General features: G+C 44.1%; 1 protein-coding gene across 1 annotated transcript in view; it reads left to right on the top strand.

The window, feature by feature from the left end:
- LOC137899420 (ephrin type-B receptor 1-like) overlaps positions 1 to 6,585 on the top strand; it is a 46,200-nt gene extending 39,615 nt beyond the window's left edge. Inside the window, exons 16-21 of the mRNA XM_068743454.1 lie at positions 347 to 414; positions 679 to 826; positions 1,936 to 2,085; positions 5,461 to 5,657; positions 5,761 to 5,919; positions 6,474 to 6,585. Coding sequence (XP_068599555.1) covers positions 347 to 414; positions 679 to 826; positions 1,936 to 2,085; positions 5,461 to 5,657; positions 5,761 to 5,919; positions 6,474 to 6,585 — 834 coding nt within the window. The remainder of the gene's footprint in view (positions 1 to 346; positions 415 to 678; positions 827 to 1,935; positions 2,086 to 5,460; positions 5,658 to 5,760; positions 5,920 to 6,473) is intronic.
- The last annotated feature ends 14,485 nt before the right edge of the window (positions 6,586 to 21,070 follow it).

The following is a 21,070-nucleotide window of genomic DNA, read 5'->3' on the forward strand; positions in this document are numbered from 1 at the left end:
GAAAAGTTCAAACTGCCCAATGGATGGCCAATCAGGGCTTGAAGTGTCCGTGAATGTTGGGGTGTAGCTTTAGAAAACGTTGTCCCGTGAGTTCTATCGTTGGAAATGTGTGGCTGAGGGGGTTTTAGAAACAGTTTGGCCAGACTGAGTTTCTATGCACCTTTTCCATCGCTGAGAACATCACACACACGCTTTATATCTTGTTGCTGTCATCTGGTTTGAAATGCCTCTTTTTCTTCTGCTATCATGGCTCTTTTATTTTGGATATTACTGACGTATCATTGCGACTGCTCAGTGAAAAGGCGTGATAACGGAAACATTTCTGTCACGGTTCATGGTTCTGCAGCAAAATGATGGGCAGTTCCCCGTAATCCAGCTGGTTGGTATGCTGAGGGGCATCGCGTCTGGAATGAGGTATATACAAACGCGCACACACACACACTATAAGATCCTATCAGTACTTGACCGTGATAACGCACACACCTTTACATGCACACAAGCATTAAAACCCACTCCTGTTTTTACCACAACACATTTGCTCTCAATCCCATGAACCTTCTTTGATAGTATTCCGGGAAGTCTGTCCTTGGATCGCGCACACACACACACACACACACACACACACACACACACTCACTCACTCACGCAATAACGCAATAAATCCCGTTGATGTTCCAGATACTTGGCGGAAATGAGTTATGTTCACCGGGACCTGGCCGCTCGGAACATCTTGGTGAACAGTAACTTGGTGTGTAAGGTGTCGGACTTCGGCCTGTCCAGATACCTGGAGGAGGACACTTCGGACCCCACCTACACCAGTTCACTGGTGAGGACTCGCACGTCGACACATGCAAGAGGGAATAAATGTTATGAATCTTATGAAAGCTGCTGGGTGGTTACGTTTCTTCATTTCCCTACTGTTTAAGCACCTTCAACTTGTCATGTCAGTCCGACACTGCTCTGCAGTGAAAGAGGTTCTGGTCCGTCCGCATCCGCTCAAATTGAGTTAATCTGGTAGCGGATTTGGACACACATTTCACAGTCTTCAATTATCTGTAGTTTCCTTTCTTGCATCGTGCATCAGAAACATTTTGGTATTCTCATGCCAATGCTGGAATGATGTATTCAGCAACAGGTGATGATAGTATCATTATTGCATATGAAAGGGGTTTCCTCAAAAGGCTTAGATTGTCATGAAACCCTAAAAGAAACCTGTCTGCAAATGATTGCATCGCGTTTTTGTTTATGCGTCGCACAGTCTCTCCTCTGTTGGGGATTTGTCATAATACTTTAAGTGGGACAATAAGGTTTATTATGCACTCGGCCTTTTAGGACAGACTTGTTGGATTCGGCTCATTATTTATCACTCAGAGAGATGACACACTTCATGGGCAGCTGGATTTCTCAGGCTCAAGTGTAAGCAGAATGGTAAGGCAGGAATTTAAAGCGTGCAGCCGGATAACGTGCGCGCGGAGTCGACATAAATCTCAGCATTCACACGATGATGCGGACCCATGGGAGGAAGCCAAATGCTCGCAAGCCCGTGATGAGCTGTCTCCGTGTAAATAAGCAACCTGTGACATTCTGAACAATTAACAGGCCTGGCAGGGGGAGGATTTACAAAGAGGTGAGGTGGCTCCCCCAGATAGGGAACAATTATCCACACTGCAGAGAGAGGTTGGGGAAACACCCTCTCAGCGCAAATGAGGATTAAATGGATGTGGAATCAATGTCATTTATCATATATTGCAGTATCAAATAACTGTTTTGTCATTTATACAATAGAGATTAGAGAAACATATATTCAAATGAAGCCCTATCAGTGATGTCTTTCATGTTCCTCGCAGGATTGTGATGAGCGTTGCGTTAGCATGTGCTGTGGCTGGTTAGGCGATGGCGTGTGACAACAGTCTAAACAACCTTCTTGGCCTTCAGGGCGGTAAAATCCCAGTCCGATGGACGGCGCCGGAGGCGATCGCCTACAGGAAGTTTACATCTGCTTCCGATGTTTGGAGCTATGGGATCGTCACCTGGGAGGTGATGGCATACGGAGAGAGGCCTTACTGGGACATGAGCAACCAGGATGTGAGTCACTGCACGCTACTGTGTGTATGGATTTGGGGGGGGGGGGGTTGTTTTCTTTGCCGTCTCTCACAGCAGGGTGTCGGGGAAAACAGACAGAAAATGAGGACATCAATTTAAGTTCCAATTTTGTTCCTGGAACAAAAGGCATTAGAATTTTGTTCCAGCTGATGTTTCCTCCTGGGAGTATTCTTGTTATTTTGACAACTTTATCCCAATTACCTTCACGGTGTGAATCGCTGAAGAATCTCCCACCTTATCCTCATCTTTGTGCTGGCATCAGAGTTTTTGAAGACATGGACGATTCTGCTCTTTTGTTCTTGCATCATAAAAAGAGCTCTCTCTAATCCGTGTGTTCGGCTGATTAACCCTAAAGGGAAATCACACTCACGATATGAAAAAGGAAATTAAGATGAGACATCTTTATTTTTAGATTTCATTTCTGAAATGTGATGCAAAGATTATAGCCAATTTTGGCACGAAGACCCAGTTTCACAGAGGCTTTAAATCCCTCAAATCATAGGAGTGACCTAGAATCAGAAGAGCTGGGAAGTTTCACAAGGCTTCAGTTGTATCCTGACTTTAAACTTAAATTAATTTTGTTGTTCCAAAAATAAAATATTCAAAAACAAGTTTCAGTTTTGTTTCTCACCCAGAAAATATCTGCCCTGAACTACTTCTTGATCAAATTGATTTGATGCAGATCTCATTAACATAGACTACATGTGAGGAGTCACCCCCCCTCTACAAGTCGGAGAAACATTTTCAACAAAAGGAAAAAGAAATTCCACTATTTTTGTCAGCAGCAAAACTTTTCTCGCCTGACATCTGCATTACCTTACCTATCTCTTCCTCTTTCTTTCATGCCTCCTACCTCCTCCTCCTCGGTTTTTCTCCTCACCCCCTCCCTCGCAGGCTCATTCCACTATGGATGCTCCTTAGTAATAGATGTAGCAGCAATGACAGTTGCTATAATGGCAGGCAACAGTTTTGCAGAGGGAGTATAATGATGAGCAAAGTGTGCGTTTCCACTATAGCTAACGAGGGTCTGCTGTGGCATGAACTATTCATGAACTCCACACCCTAAACTTGCACACGCGTGGAAGCCGACATGTATGAAGGCGCACACGCGCAGGATTTCAAAGAACACGGAACTGTGAAATTGTCAGCGGAGCCGCCACAGGTGCCGTGTTCAACATGAATTAAACATGAAATAGACCTGTGATGTTTCACTGCACCCGCTATTTTGATTTCCAGTGGTGCTGAGAGAGAATTTATGCGACACAGAAGTGTGTTGGGGTCAAGTAGAGTTCACCCGGCATGCATGCAAATCCCATCGTGAAAGCACGGCATTCCCTCGGCTGAGCCTTGGGTAGTTTTAAACGTAGCCTACTCCGATATGGGTGTGCAAGTTTTAAAAACAATGAGGTGTTGATTCAAGGAATTTTATGCAGAAGGAATAATCTGCCCTTCACACATAGAGAGGGGGGGGGGATCACAGGCAGGACAGGTTGGATGAAAATGGCATTCACAAAGGCATGCAAAACCAAGGGGAAAGCTGGAAGCTGCAGGGCAGGTAAAATCAGGAGATAATGAGGGAACGAGGAGCAGGTGTGCAAGTGGGCGTGGAGGACCGGTGAGGTGGGATGCTGGGAATTCTCTGGGGACGTGGAGGAATGGCAGACAAAGATAAGATGCAGACAACTCAAATGTGTTGACTTTGAATTAATTCCTTCATTTTCTGCGGCTTTCCCGCTCTGCGGGTCACGGGAGCTTGCAGGTATGGCTTCCTGCCACTAAAGATGATCAATGACATCCTGGAAGAAACAAACGGGGGGGCATACGTGGGATTTGTGTGCCGGACCGTATCTTGGCGAAGGTTCTTCATACGGTTTCCTGGAGTTTCTTCTGTTTGCTTGGCAAGCTTGTCATTATGCTAAGCTAAACAAACCAGCTGCTGGCGGCACCTGAATTATTTACTGTACAGAGAGAGGCGTTGCTCTTCCTGTCCAACTCTTGCAAGAAAGCAAATAAGATCACTTTATTCAAACGGAGCGCTGGTATTTTTTCTTGTTCCTCATTATTCCTAGTATTTAAATCAGATGACGCATTTGCTGCCAGACGGTTGTCGTCATTATGGTGGCAGATTTCTGATACTAGAAAAGGTTTGCTCAGATAAGAAGTTTGAAATTTACACCAATGCCTTGTAGGTCATCTAGAACAGATTTCATTTTTCAGACGTTGACGCGTCGTCTTTGAAAACGGCAGAAAAAGGCGGTCGGCTCTGAAGGTTTTACAAATTCAGAACATGTTCTATCCGCTTGCTTGAGCCACCAGGTTATGTGACTTTTAAACATTACCAGCATAATGATTACAGTTGGGCAGACATTTGAAGAATTATTCTGACATTTCTGGTGCAGGGGGAAGAATAATTTGTGATAATGATCGCTGTACACGATTTTTCCCTTTCTTCTGATGCCTTTTTTTTTCAGGCAAGGCTGCTAGTTACTCTTTGAAATAAATGTTCTATTCTGTGATGTTCAGGATAATTACATTCTGCACCCAATGGTGTGTTGGTGCCTTTTTTTAGCACAGCCTCCCTGTGATACCCAAATTTTCTCCGACAAACTTTGAGACACCCTTATCATTCTCACTGATTTAATAAAATCAGAAGCTCCGCTCGTAAAACTATCCCCGCCTTGACATGAGAGACTGCAGCAGGCGTCTCTGCTTCTTACTGATGAATATCTGGATATACGCAGCGCTGCGTCGGGCGGAAGTTCTCAAATGGAAATTGAATCCTCTTAACTAATCTGAGTTTGTTAGTTTCTTTCTTCCAGCAGTTTAAAGCGGGAAGGAGGAGAAATCTTTCCTTAAACTGCACCCGCGTTATCACAGAGGAGCTGTGACAGAGGGCTGCACTGTTTCACAGATGAAAAGAAAACTCACAAATCAAAACTTGAAAGCAAAATATAAAATAACAGCAGCCATTTAATTTTTGCTTATTTGATATCCGAAGCATCACGGATGAGCACCATGCTGAGTGCAATTTACACATGTCATATCACAATCATTTGTTCCTTTCAAAGTATTTATACCCCACTGCTATTTATGTCTCTCCTTTCCCTTTCTAGAAAAGTTTCATAGCACAGAAAAACATTTGTCAGCTAAAAACCCTTGATACTGCAATTTAAATCCGTTGAGCAATTTTGTTTTTGCCGCCGTTTATCTGTCTGTCTGTCTGACTGTTAGCAACATAACTCAAAAGGTTACGGATTTATCTTGACGCTGCCCGAGTGCTTTTCTACTTGTGATTATCTGACTATTTATCTTGTTTTGTTTTTTCTTGCCTCCTCTCCGTATCCTGATGCATCCCAGGTGATTAATGCCATAGAGCAGGATTTCCGGCTGCCGGCTCCGATGGACTGCCCGGTGGTGCTGCACCAGCTGATGCTGGACTGCTGGCAGAAAGACAGGAACGCAAGGCCAAAGTTCTCGGACATCGTCAGCATGTTGGACAAAATGATACGCAACCCCGCGTCCCTGAAAGCTGGCATCAACAACATCGCCCCTGGGTGGGGAGAGCGACAAACCTATCCGCATGCACAAACTGCAACTGCGTTTTTCTCACTCTTCTTTCTTCTCTCTTGTCTGTCCATTTTTACCCAACCTCTGCAGACCTTCCCCCCATCCCTTGTTGGACCGGGGGGCTCCGGACCTGAGCAGAGTGAGCTCTGTGGAAGACTGGCTGGCGGCGCTGAAGATGACCCAGTATCGAGACTCCTTCCTGGGCTCGGGATTCACTTCCCTGCCACTCGTTACGCAGATCACAGCCGAGTACGTCGACCCGTCAAACTGCTTCCCTCTGTTCGTCTGCCCCCCCCCCCGCCTACGTCTCGCCGCTCACCTGCCAAGTCTGTCTTGTTAGTTGGACAACCGGCGGGGCAGCCGGTTGGCCGACTGCTGCTCCATGTGTTCCCTCAGAACAATCTCCCAAGCGTTTTGACTTCCATCCTTTCTTCCTCTGTTTACCAAGCTATAAAATGCCGTGAGCGCCGTCAGGGAACGATCGTGTAACTCGAATAAATTGTGATAAACTGGATTAGCTGTGCACATTCTGACAAAAATAAGAAGCCGCCACTGTCCTCCAAGTGGTGCTCAGCCTGCATTCTCCAGGCTCGAATGCATTTAAGTGAAATATGATGGAACTGAGATTTCTAATCGACATCACTTAAACTCAATCAAAACGGTCGATGCCAGCCCGTATCCATAGGCGCTGCATATTTATTAATTATAGCTCTGAACACATTTCGTTCCAATTCAAGCACCCACTGTAATCCAGTAATTATTTACTGGTAAAAAAAAATCAATCACTGTCTTCCTGTTTCCAGAGATCTCCAGAAGATTGGCGTGTCTCTGGCCGGACACCAGAAGAAAATCCTGACCAGTGTTGAGTCCATGAGGCACAGCGCTGACGACCAGTCTCCCACTGAGTCTGTGTGACCACTCATGGTGGTGGGAAGTGAAACGGTGACAAATGTTTGACAAGTGTACAGTTTGAAGGGCCCGAGCTGCCATCTTTGGACTCCTGTTTTGCCGTAACACTCTTCAGTTTAATGCTTTGTGTCTACGAGGCCTCGGCAGACGCCGGCTCCCTCCTTCGGTTATCAGACTTAAATTCCCGTTGGAGGGAATTGAATGCAGATTTTTATGCGAGCGGGAAAACGAGGCAAGACTGTTGAGCGTTTAATCAGAGGCGAGCGTTCCCTCTCACCCCGAATCTGCCTTCAATTTAGATTTCCATCCCTGTGAGTGATTGTATTTTTTCCCCCAGGTTCCCCATTGGATTCAAAGGATGACATGCTGTGGTTTTTCTGTAAGGAGGTCACAATAAGGTGCTGCTGTTGAAGCGTGGACTGACAGGACAGCAACTTATGGATGCTGGAAGTGGCAGAAAGGCTTTAAAAGGAGTGTTTCTGGAGAATTCGTGCTCTTTGCTGAGACTTACACACCGCTGTGTTGGTGGACAGTCGAATCCAGGCAGGAGCCAACGGGTGAACAGGACTTTGTGACTTTATCTTCACATTGAAGAGTCTGTAGATATAACGATGTGGGACATTTATAACCCATTTGTTCACTTGCTTTCACTCTTACCAACAGTATTCAGCGATTAGTTGTCACTGGAGTATTTGTGAGCTTAGTATGGTTCTCCTCCTCTGCCTGACTCGTCACTGGAACACACTTTTAAAGTGCTTTGGACAGCATACAGAAAAAAGTTGCGACAAATGCTTCTTCCATTTTTTTATTTTTTTTTGGACCGTCCATGCAGCCTTGAAAAGATGAACTCCTCCATGCAGAGAGCCAGCAATGCCTGGGTCACAAATAATATTAAATCAGGAGAGAGAAGAGTCATGATAGATGATGTTTCTCAGTAAAGGACCATTTCAGAATGAAAACAAACAAAAATAAACAGTAAACGGTTCAACAAGTCTAAAGAAGCATGGGAGCGACTGCAGCCTTGAAAGTCGAGAAGCAGAATCCAAAGTGCTGTGGAGACGAGCCTGTTGTGACGTGCAGCAGCCGTTAGACATCTCGGAAAACGGGAAAGCTAATCTCATCCAGCGTTCTTTTGACTCGTCTGCAAATCCCGAAGCTGTCTGTGTCGGGCGTCAATACGACGCGCAGCAAACCAGAAATCCAACGTGAAACACAAAGCAGATTTAATTTGTCACGAAAGCATACAGATTGTAATCATCGCTCTACGGCAAAGGTTTTCTTTCGCCTGCTGCCAGGTGCGTCATTGTTATCGGAGCTCGATTTTGACGGTCGCCGTTTTGCAATTGACGGAGCTGATTAATGCTGTTGTGTCAGCGTGCAGATAATATGCCGAGAGGCGACCTATCTGCATCCCTTGCACAACAATCCTTTTGATACGGGACTTGCATTATATTCATTTACGAGCAACAAAGACATTTAAGACAAGAAAATCCAACAATGGTGGATGCAAAATGCTTGAAGAGGTGAGGGAGGAATCTGCTGGCTTGTTCATCCTGTTTGAGTGCGTGAATGTAATGCTCTAATCACGAGTCTCCACAAAGAGATCAAGAAGGCCTGACATGACTCTGGGGCACACTGTTGGAGAATCTGGAGTTAATCTCAGCGAGGAGCAGATTATCAGCTGTAAAACAACAGCGGGCTCGATCCGCCTTTAGCCCCAAACCTCCGCTCATGCATCTGCACCCGCATTCGGAGGATTACCAGTCTGCAGCACTGATCGGATGCCGTGATTGCAGAAGCGACGATGTATAGTCGTTTGGATTTGTGTGTCACGTAGGACAGCAATACTTTGGTTTTTTCTCATTTTAATGAGGCGTCATGGTGGAATACGCAAATCACGAACCTTCCAATAACATTAGCTTTTTCCCAAAGCCGCAATACATACTGTCACGCTAAATCAGGGTTCGGAGCGCGGACGGAGGAGAATATTGGGTCTGGAAGGATGCTCAGCAATTTATTCTCTCATTTTAAGAATTTATATTTCCATTATGCCATTTCCTGTTTGTACAAAAAGCAACCTGTGGAGTAGTGGAGTTTTCTTCTAGACAAAGTTTTACCCTCCACTATCCCTGAGGTCGAACTAATGCCTCCTAATTCTGCATCGCAGCATTTCTTTTGGTGCATCAGAGCCACCGGCAGGAGATCTTAAATCATCCGCCGTCTATTTAAAATGCACTAACTTTGTTGTGATTAAAGGAAAGTCAATTTTATTTAGAGAGCGCACAAAAATCAAAACAGGTTTCAAAGCACTTTCCAAAAGGAACAGGTCTAGACGGGCTTTATTCGGCAATCCCACATAAACAAGCAAGACTGCTCCACAATTAGAACAAAGTTTCCCCGATCAGATTTTAGTCCACCTTTAAACTTCCTGGATGTAATCGAGCGAGATCAGCTATTTCTACCGCCCAAGACACGCGAGGCGAGTTCATTACAAATGGCAAATGTCGATGAGGGTTTCCCTTCCAGGAAGTACAGGCACTCTGAATAGTTCCTCCAACCTGGCTACTTTAGGTTTAGATTTTATGGACATGGCCGTAGGTTCAGGTGGATGAGTATCTGTTGAGCTAAATCTATTTGTGCTACTTGTTTATGTGTTCAGATGTCACTTTTGTTTATGTTGCATGGTAGTTCGTATTGTGTCTAAATGTCCTGCCCTGTGACAGGTTGACATTTTAGCAAACATACAGTATTTTTTGAGCATTACTGCCTGCCTGTGATCGGACTCTCGCAATATTTTGCTGCTGCAATGCATCCTGGTCTGTTTGGTATAATTTGCATCGGAGACAAAGTATTTATTTCTGGTCGATCATTGAAGAAGAAGAAGAAATGTTGTCTGCAGACAAACTGTCCTCTTTAATTTTAAAGGATTGCGACCACATCTACTTCAGATGTTTACAGGAAACTCCTTTCAGACGCCACGGTAACTGTGCTGGAAATATATTAAACTAATTTTTCCAAGCAATTAATTACTCCAACAGGAAAACTAGACAAAACAGACCCAGGAATGCAAGGCGTTCCGCCAGAAGCTCCTCCGAGTGTTTCGGGATGGATTTTATCTTTTCATTGCAGCTATTTTCTGGAAGCTGGACAGGATCGGGTGTTTTTCTCCTCTCCTGTTGCTCCGGTGTAATAGATACTGAAGCTGGAGATGAGAGGCAGCCAGTTATGAAGCGAGGAAAAAAAAAAAGGTGGAAGGAATAGGTAATAGAGGGTGCAACGGGAGAGAGGAAGGATAATAGAAGAAGAGGGAGAAAGGAGGGGTGGCGGTACGAGAGGCAAAGCTGGACTCGCATCTGAATAAAGATGAGGCTGGGTGTTAAGAGATTGCTTTTCTTTTTGTTTCTCTCCCTCCTTTCTCCATCAGGCTGTTCTCTTTCATCTCCCAATGCCTAGGACCTCTCTCACTCTGCTTCCAGTCACAGTTTCAAGGCGGGTGACTCGAACACTCTTTTAATTCCTAGATGTGCTTTTTTTTCTCCTTTTATTTCGCATCTCATAGAGGTGTTTTGGCAAATATCACTTTTATAAAGAAACCATTACAGTATTGTGTCGTCGTGGGATTTCAGAGGAGCATTGATCCAGATACTGTGAAAGAAAATGTCTTCTCCGCCCAAAGATAAAAGGGCTGTTCTCTCATTTTAACCCGTGACCCTTGTTCCATGTATCGCTCTCTGGACAGAAATGGTCTTCTCTTTGTCATTTTTTTAAAATTCTAATTTATTTTTCTTTTATACTGCTTGCCACAACCTTCAGTATTTATGTAATGTGAATGGTTTCTCTTGAAGAAAAAAAAAAATCAGTATTCAGCTGTAGTCAGCCTCTTTGTTTACCTACAATACTGTTATTGGTGTTACCGCTCATATTGTCGGAGCATCCTACTGTAGTGTATTATAATACTGTAATATAATGTGAGTATGCACACTGAATCCATGTGTGTGAGTGTAATGTGTGTGTGTTATTCAGTGTGCAGTGAAATGTTTGTACATTGTGCGTGCGTGAGTTTGTAGCCGTTAACTTTCTGAGTCTCACATTTACAATGCGCTGTTTGTCAATAAAGATGGCAAATCATTGAAGCCGATCAGCATTGGTAATCAATCAACAAGGTTTGGCAAAATGCTCTTTAATGAAAACATTCTATCTCAATTTAATCTCATCTCGTGTTCAGAGCCAACATGTCGCCCGACGGCCTGACGTTGAGGTTTCCTTGTGATGGGAGCATCACGTCGTGGGTGTGGCTGCATGACTTCATCACTGGTGGAAGGGGTGATGGACACGAGGTTAAGAGAGAGAAGATGGAAGAATGACTCCTGATGACAGCATGTGTGTGAAGCGGAGCGAGTCTTCTTCACAAAGCCTCCCTGCCGCTCCTCCCCCAACAGCCTCCTGGATAAATAATTGACTCTTACTCTTCCAGTGCCGACCTGCCAGAGTGAGGCGTTCTGTTCTCCTGATTTTGTTTATTGAGATGAGAGAGTGCGATTCTTTCTGTTTCTCCCTGGCTTTGTAAAATGTTTTTCTTTACCTCGTATATGCAGAAAACTAATTGTGAGGGGTTTTTGTTGTTGTCAGGGATGAGTTGGTTATCTATTATTGAACAGCAGTCTGAAGCTGCTATCTGTCTGCTGGGCTGCTGAAATAAATATGACACAGCGGTGGAGGGTTTTGCACAGATTTGAACTGAGACCTCTTGTGCTCAGTGAATTCTGAGGTGCACATTTACTTACCAGGCAAAAGCAAAACAAAGGCAAGCTCCTGGTAAAAATGGAAATAAAATATATTTCTTAGGCTTTTTGGCCTCTTTAGCTTTAGATGCTGCAATATTTCGCTTCAAAATCTTCTCCTGTCTCCTTTATCCGGGGTTTCCTGTTATTGCAGATGCTGTTACTCGCTTACCCTCCCGCTTTGGTTGATTTTCCTACCTCCCATTCCCATGGTTAGCCTCAAACACACACACACACCTGTCCCTTATTAATTAAAACGAGCTTAATTGAAGCCATATAGACTCTCCAGTGAACGCTTCTCCCTTCCCTGATCAGACTGAGTTATACAGCTTTCAACTCCTTTTTCCACATCTTCCCCATAAAAGTCCCATTTAGCTCGTATGCTTCTGCCTCGTTTTCCAATGACAACCTTCGCTCACAATGGGAGCGCCGAGGCTCGATGGCCAAGTCTGACGGGGCAGCTGGCAGGTAAAAAGCGAGGCGGGGTCATGTGGAGGAGCCATCTGCAAATGGTACTGAGCTGGGATTGGGAAAAGATTAATTGTGGGACTTGGCAATTCCAAGCTCGGAGCGTTGCATGTCACCATTCCGATTTGCTGCTGGTGCATGAAGTTGAGCAGCAGTTAATGCATTGACGCTTTGTTTGATTAGCTTGGTGCATCGTTGGCTCGGAGGCAAACCTCCAGTGTCGAGTCCAAATATCCAGACGGTAAACTGAAGATGATTTTCCTCACATCAAAATCTGTTTGGAGGTCTCCGGGAGCGTTTGTGGGAGAAGGTTGCCTGAAGTGTTTTGAGGCTGATGAGTTACTTTGAACGACGCAGCCTGAATAATTGTCTATTATGGGGCTGGAGAGTAAAATTTGATGCGAGAAGAAATCTGAGACTTGAGGAGTTATAAAAGAGCTTAAAAGACTTTATTTTGCTGCTGAAAAGATGAACCTCCGATTGACGGGTCGCCGTTGCATTGCGAGTGATTTGAGTTTGAGTAGTCGAGTACAGAATGATTTTCAGTCCTGGTTCTGAAGCAATTTGGATCATTTCCTTTCAATCCAAAACCAAGTCAGTTTGGTCTTTTCCTTTCTCTTGGATGAAATCAGAGAATCATCTCTCCTAAAGGAAGGGTTTAGTGGAGTTGGTGTGTTGTCTGGAAGCAAGGATTGTAATCAGAGGACAAACTGAAAATGTGTTTTAAAGATTGTTTTAGTGCCACAGAAATGAACAATTCCTTTATTTAAAATAAATGTAGGTTATTTCTTGCATTTTGAAAGACTCTGGAATACTAAAGCTAGAAAGAGAAGGAAAAAACTATTTTGAGACCAAATATGGCTTTCAAATTGTTCTCTCTCTCTCTGTGTGTGATCCAGCCCTGAAGGACATTCACTTTCAAGGTAAACAACTTTCCCTCCAACTTAGGTCAATGGCGTCCAAAAGACACGGCAGCTGATGTGAGTTATTGCATCTTATCGTCCAGAGATTTATGTAAAATGAAAATGTCCTGCGTCTAAACCTGACACGTCCTTGACTGCGATAAAAGAGTGCTCCAAGTTGTGAGGCTAACGGGTAGCGTCATGCATTCAATGCAACAGCAGCTTTAAATCAGGCATGGAAAGTCGTGCTTCATCTCTGCAGTCTGCACTCCTCTTCCCTCTCGGCCTCCTTCTTCCTCCCGCTTTTCCCTCCTTCCACCTTCCTCCCTTGCTCACTTCCTGCAACCATTCTTCTTTTCAGCCCCGAAGCATCTGAAGTTTAAATTTAGCCGGTGATTCTTCTGGCGCGGGGGGGGGGGGGGGGATGATCAATATGGTGTTGCTTTCCCGGGTGTTTGCAGGAAGTACTTTGCTCTAATCTTATTTATGCTGCGAGTCTCCTGCAGGAATGATTTTTAATGTGACACGATGAAGACAAACACCTGCTTCAGGACCAGAGTTTAACGATCCAGGTAGGGAGACGACATGATGCAGTAAAGGTTTAAAAGTCAGCAAGCTGATACCAGATCAGCAGTATTCGCTCTAACAACCGTGCCAGCGTCTAGACATGGAACCAAAATGTAGTCCTCTCATCACTATTTTCTAATGGAACGGTTGCTGCTGCTGAGAGTGAGGAAGATCCTCACATGACTTCACACCGGTCGGATTCATTCAGGCTCATTGTCACCACAATAGAAACCCCGGTAACGAGCAAGTGGGAGGCGACTTTGTGAGACAAGATAGCAGGGCTGTACGTCTCGGCCTCACACACACCCTTTCTGCAGACAGGACTGCGCCTACATGTTGATTTGATGATTTCACCATAAGAAGGGGGGGGGACTCAATTTTGCATCGCCATAGCAACGCGGAGCTGTGGAGAAATCTGGTTCACTCTTTTTTTTTTTTCCAAAATCTTTTTATTATTTTCTTATGAACACATAAAACATTGAAGTACAGCATGTACAAATACTCATACACATACAATGTACACATATCCATACACACTTACATTGATAATTAAAATAATAAAAACTGACACCAACAAGGGAGACAAAAAAAAAAAAAAAAAAAAGGGGTGGGGTGGGAGGAGTGAGGGGGGGGGGGGGGTCAAGCTAGTCCTATCTATGCATTTGTATGTTTATTTCTGTTTATTTTTGCTGAAGTACTCCAAAAACGCATCCCACGTCAAATAAAAGTCATCTACCCTCCGTTTCAGTTCGAATTTAATCTTCTCCAATTGAACGTGCTTCATTTTCATTTCATTTCATTTTCTAACCGCTTATTCCGCTATCGGGTCGCGGGCCAAGCTGGAGCCAATCCCAGCAGTCAATGGGCGAGAGGCAGGGGACACCCTGGACAAGCCGCCAGTTCATCGCAGGGCAACACAGAGACAGACAACCAGCCACACACACTCACACCTACGGACAATTTAGTGTCACCAATCAGCCTAGGCTGCACGTCTTTGGTGGTGGGAGGGAGCCGGAGAACCCGGAGAGAACCCACGCAGACGCGGGGAGAACATGCAAACTCCTCACAGAATGGCCACAAGCCGGAGTCGAACCTGCGACCATCTTGCTGTGAGGCAACAGTGCTTACCACTGCGCCACCGAGCCGCCAACGTGCTTCATTACATCATTTAAGAGATTTAAGTAGGACGGAGGTTTTTTTTGTTTCCAGTTTAATAGGATCAATCTCCTAGACAACACTGTAACAAATTTAACAACCGTTTTTTGCCTGTTCGAGAGACCAGTCAAGGCTGAGGGAACTCCAAACAATGCCAACACAGGATCAGGCTGTAGTTGTGTCTGACAAATGTTCGACAACATGTTAAATATCTTGGCCCAATAAGGCATTATGTCAGGACACTTCCAGAACGTATGAGCCAGTGTGGCCTGCTCTTGGCCACACCGGTCACAAGCAGTGTTCACCCCTGGAAACATTTTGGAGAGCCGCACTTTAGAGAGGTGTAGTCTGTGCAAAACTTTGAACTGCAGAAGTCCATGCCGAGCACAAACTGAAGATGAGTGGACGTTGACCTGAGCTGCAGTCCATTGAGAGGCAGTGATGTTTATCCCGATATCCTGTTGCCAGGCCTCCTTTAGATGATCAAGTGAAGGCATGTATTCTTTGTCTGATATTTCGCGACGTATTTTAGAAATTGAACCTTTTTTCAGCAGGTCTTTTGAGAGTACAGTGTTCATCTCGGAGTCAGGGGGCCGAGAGGGGAAACCAGAGAATTTTGCTTTAACAAAGCTACGAATTTGTAAATATTTGAAAAAGTCCATATTTTCAATTTTATATTTTTCTCTCAATTGCTCAAAGGTTGCGAATTTTCCACTAACATACAAGTCCTGCATGGAATTTATCCCTTTGGCTCTCCATCGATGAAATGAGACCTTACTGAGTTCTGGACCAAACTCATGATTATGTGTGATCGGGGTCAATGTTGAGATCTCCTGCCAATTAAAATGTCTCCTAATTTGATGCCAAATCTTAACTGAATGGGAAACCACAAGACTCTTGACTTTGGGTTTATTATTTTTCAAGGAGTTATTTTTCAAGGAGTCACTCTTTTAATCTCTTTTTAAATGATCTTTGAAAAGATGTGATGGCTCCTTGACGATCTCATTCTCTCTCTTTCTGTGTGCGCCTGAGGAAGAGAATGAATATTATCTATCTGGCCTCGTCTTCGTCGATGCAGAATGCCGCATTCCAGGATAGGCCTCGTTGGGTAAAAGTATTCCAGTCGTGACGTCCGCTCTCAGGATACCGTGGTTGGAAAAGCTCGCGTTTTTGCTGAAATTTGCATTTTGTAAACCTTCTCATGGGGAAGCTTTTCTGCAACATCAGGAATGAGTCGCTCAGTTCGCTAAAAACCCTAAAATAAGACCAACATCACCGACACACGATTTAGGAAAATGATTAAAAATGGAAGAGATGCATTATTAAAGCAGCACGTTCTGCATATTTTTTCTCCCTGGGCCTCGGTTGCAGGATGTTTGCATCATCTACGAGTTTAGGCGATGCGCTCACACGGACTCGCAGGCAGCGGGACTCAGGAGGCCTCCTTTAATTGTGATCTGCTTGAACTTACCGATTGATTACCTGCTTAACGCCTCACCGGAGGCGTCAAACAGCCTGAGTAATCAAACAAGTTCTCAGACGTTATTTCTCAAAATTTCTAGCATGTCTGAATTATTTTTTTTTAAACCAACCATCCCTTGGTGGCTTTGAGTCTTTTTTTTTTTTTTATCTTTAAGGCCTCGTCTGTCTCAACTGTATGCAGAGCCCCGTGTTCTGCAGCCCTTTTAAAGTTTGCGGCCTTGTTAATATTTCACAAAGCTGGAAGTCTAAGACGTCTGACTCGCTCCCATAAGGAAAGACTTCTCTTTATTTAGCCTCCGGCACGCCATGCTAACCAGACTAGCCGAGGGCTTGGCTGGAGACTATAGCTAGAAGGTAACTTCAAAGATGACATCACTGCACTGTAATTAAAGTCTTTAAAATGAAATCACGATTAGTCCTTCTTTGTCAGTCTGATTCTCATCCGCTCGCCGGAGCTGAAACCAAGTCCAACATCTTTGCCGAACCTGGAAGATCCATATGAGCCAGGGATGGATCAAATCCAATCCCGTGCTGCCCAGAACACAAATGAGCCGTAAATGGTTCTAATCTGGCCACGTTGGCGTTTACCGTAAATGAAAGCTGCGTTTAACACGTTATGCGATCTCGAGCGCTGCTCCAGATCGCTCGATGATGCAAACTAGGAGGAGATTAATGTGTCTTCCAGCACTGACATGACTAATGGTTCAGAGTTTCCGCAAAGGCAGATGGTACAGCAGCGAATGACAGATGGAAAATAACTTTCGAGCTGTTTCATCCTCTTCGTTAAATTAGAGGAGAAAATATTTGTCTAAAAAAGCAACTTCTTGGCTGAACAGGAAGTGTTGTTGCTTCCTGTTTAAAAGGTGGAAAGTGTTATGATCAGAAATATATAAAATATGGAATTCTTAGTGCTGTTACTGAAGTAGCGCAGGTTCTTTATTCATTTTGTGTGCCTACATGGATTGTATCAAGCTCACTTTTAGAGGAAATGTTTGATATTTTCAGTCGGTATCAGTGTTTATGAAGCACTTTTAGGTTAGAAACCTTTTTTCCAATCTGCAAATGACCTCTTGTTCTCGATTACTCTGGCTCAGAATCCCCCCCCCCCCACTAAGTGAGGGCTCCGTCACTTTGATTGTGTTGCTTTGATTAATACGCTGTAGTTGGGAACACACACACGAACTGCTGCAGAAATCATCAGCCGTCATCATAAATGTGGCAGAAATAGATGTGAATTTGTGGAGGATTTATGGCAGTCATTTATGGGACGATGGCTGATGGAAAAATAGTCTGTCAGTACGTCTGCCCTGGGAAGAAGCTCAGCCCGGGAATCTGATGCTATGAATGAAATATTATGTGAAGTGTGACATATTCCGCTCTGTCTGCCCTCATTATCCATCGCTCAGCGTTTGTCTCCTTCTCGCTTTGAATCAACAGACAACAGAAATATACGTTCAAATATAATTGTTTTTAATCCTTATTAATGGAATAGGATTGGAACGGGAAGTCAATGTTTAATAGTGCAGCCCCCCCCCCCCCCCCGGTCAGTATCACGCCATCTGAGCATCAGGTTCAGCGGGGAATTAGATTTTCAGGTAACCAGAAAAGCACAATAAAGTGTCTGAAAATCATTTTGGAAAGAGAAACACTTGTGCGTTTCATGCATGAATCCCTCGTTCACGCCCATGTGCGTACGGATGCACAGTAACACAGACGGAATAATAAAAAATACATCTGCTCTCATGCTGGGATGAGAGCCTGAAAGTGGAAAATAATGACATCTATTGGGAGTCAAGCATCCCTCTGTGACACACGCGTATACAAAAAACACACACACACACACACACACACACACGCACGTGCACACAGAAGTTGATGAATACCCCAATTCCCTTGCGAGCGTTGTGTATATTGAAACTGTTCTCGCAGCTCGATGTATTTGGCACGCAGGAACCTGTTGCTGCAGGACGCAGTGGCGGGCGGTGCATTCTACACCTCGGCCTTCAGTGAAGTCCTACTTAGTCCGACTTGAATAAATACCCCTCATAATACCATCATTTATGACACCACTGCTTTAGAGTACAAACACACACTTACGCACTACTGGGTGCTGCATCACCTCAATCGTGTACAACACGGGATATTTTTTCCGGAGCATTTAAAAATCAATAAACTGCATCGGCAATTAAAACTTACCACTATACGTGGTACTATCAAAGTTATAAATAAAAGGGAATTTAACATTATTTGTCCAAAACGTTTTAAAGTCCACCAAGAATATAGGCAAGCTTTAAATTGCAAACTTGCAGTTTAATATAAGAAAGACCGCAACAAAACGGCCACATTTGTCTCGTTGTGTACTTCCACTACAATCACACTGCTGCACATTATTTACACACATTGCATTTACGGTATATCTGTGATTTTATTTCGTTATCATGTTAAATAAATAAAATGTTGGTACTCACCAAAACGGCTGTCCGGTTAGAAAACAAAATCCATTCTCCTTACTTAAAGTTCCTAAATCCAGTGTTGCTCCAAACATTAAATCGATCCCTTGCAAACAAAAGTCATTCCCAGCAGAACAATTTGCAGCGACCCTCAGAAGCTGTAAGCCAAAAGTTTGAAGCCTGGAAGTGGCGTACAAATCCTTTCCCCACCTGGGACAGGTTAGCTAGCTCCGGAGCTGGACGACGTCGGCTCACGAGAGCTAGCTTCTCTGTAAAGGTCCGTCTTGAAAATGGCCTTTCAAGAATATCCACAACCAAATCCACACTTTCCCCTCCTTCGGTCATTGTGTGTTAAAAGCGCAGGAATAATTGTGGTTTTATTTTCGGTCGGTCGCGCTGTACCGGTGCCATTAGCTGATGACGCAATATGCCTAGCGCTGCCCTCTCACACGGAGTATCCAATCACAGGCAGGAAGGCCTTACTTTCACCAACTCGTGACCTGATTGGCTATCGCAACTGTCTATCAACTCTAAGAGCCAATCACAGGACGCGTTATTGAGTTCTAACGTGAGACAAGCAGGAAGGACTTGTTTCACCAACTCGTGATCTGATTGGCTATCGCAACTGTCTATCAACTCAACTCTACGAGCCCGTTCCCTCACACAACACAGACGGCAAGCAGCGCTGATTCTGCTTGCCACTGGTACTATGAAATCCGCCTGGCAACACAAGCTAGCTGAATTCTGATTGGATAAAAACTCTTACCTAAAAATACATCACTGTAATATAATATGACATAAATGTGAAGAATATATATATATATATATATATATATACATAAAATTAAATTGATTTTATCATAAATATGATCATGTATTCTTGATTTCTGGTTATGTTAGTCAAGCAGAGAAGGCCTTGCAGGCCCTGACCGCCCGCCACTGGCAGGACGTCTCTGTCACCTGCGGAACCTGACGTGTTGCCATGACAGAAGAATTTCCTGGCGCAGGAATCCTCTCCCAAGTTGTGCCAAATGTCCTAAATGTTGCACTTTGACTACAAAAAGAATGACGCTGCTGTTATGGCAGTTAACTTGCATGTACTGGAGAGTAATTTGATAATGTAAAGTTCCAGCTGTCTGGATTTTTAATGTTTAATTTTTTTATTTGATGGGTTGAGCTTTTAGGACATCACCAAGTCTTATCTCCTACTATATGCCAAACAAAATAATCCCAAATGCAGCGTAAAGATAAGGATTCACAGCACGCTAGGGGATAATCTCCTGGTACTGTGTTGTGCAAAGCGGGGTGTGCAGTACAGCCAGTTTGTGGAAGGTATTTAAATGTTCCAGTACCTGGCAAGATTGCAGCCTGAGTACTTTGGTATGTTCCAAATAATTGCACCTGAGAAGAGGCAGAGGTTACCGACAACAGTGCAGGAGCGGATAACTCCTCTCCGGGTGAGTCACGGCGAGGTTTGGAAGCAGATCCAGATCAGAGTCGTGAGTTGGGCGGGTTTCATTTGTGCAGGTTCTCATCAGGTCAAACAGAGGAGAAGTTATCTGTTTAAATTGTTTGGTGATCAATGGATCATGCTTTTGTTCTTTGGCTTTTGGCTGAAAGTCTTATGATTGGAGATTATTTGCACTTTGGAAATTATTTATAAATTTCCTCTAGTAGTTTGCAAGTGCAACATTTTTAAATATGATTTTTTTTTTTTTGCACTTTCCAGACACATACCTCCAGGAATCTCTAGTTTCATAAAAAAAAAACAGTTTTTGGTGACATGTTTTCTCAGAAATTATCTCCGCCCCTTCGATGAATGTTGGCTTTGCCGGGACATGACCTTCAGCAAACACTAGAGGAGGTTGAAGCTCCTACTTTTCATGGTCTGTGGTTCTCTGGGAAACGGTGGACTGATCTCTCTGCATCGGGACTGAGTTGCTGCAACAAATCAAGTAGCTGAAGTCTCCTGTAATCTCATTCGCAAGTGATGAAAAGCAGACGTCAATACAAACAGGCCGTTTTGGCATCTCTACATTCCAACCCAACCCCTATCGGTTAAGGTCACGACCTCTGGACAGTAACAGAAAGAGTGAATGTGTGGCTGCATGTGGCTGAAATGTTTGTTCGTCCTGGCCAAGTTTTGTTTCTAATTTCTAAAGGAAACAAAAATCTTCGGAGTTGCTTGTGAAAGTTTATTAAATGTGCAGTCTAGATGCGTGAATACTAAACGGAGCCAATACCATTAATTAAACAGACAATAAATGAGCCAAAACAGTCAAGGAAAAAGGAAAAACAAACCTCTGTCACTTTGACTCCTTCTCCTCATCACTCCGGATCAGTCTATTAGTCAGCCTTTACCGTTCCATCAAGTGTGTTCTGGTCTTGTTAGCGTCCCACTGCAGAGCCCGTTTGGGTTTGTTTCGGCACAGCGGGGGGGGAACAGACGGTGCTCTGAGTCAGCAGACAGGAGTGGCTCTGAATGTTAAAATGACTAAATGCTAAATGCCAGCTCGGTAATGAGAAACTGTCTGAAGTTGTCAGAGGCAGCCCAGAGCAAATGTTTCACTTTGATGAAGACACCTAACAGAAAACAGGCCGCGCTCCGTGAAGGTCAAGCTTTCAGGACATGAGAGGCGTTTGTTCATATTGCCTGATGGCGTCCCTTCAACTCACAAAGCGCTTA

Source organism: Brachionichthys hirsutus, chromosome 9 (genome assembly GCF_040956055.1).
Source record: "Brachionichthys hirsutus isolate HB-005 chromosome 9, CSIRO-AGI_Bhir_v1, whole genome shotgun sequence".
NCBI classification, from domain to species: domain Eukaryota; kingdom Metazoa; phylum Chordata; class Actinopteri; order Lophiiformes; family Brachionichthyidae; genus Brachionichthys; species Brachionichthys hirsutus.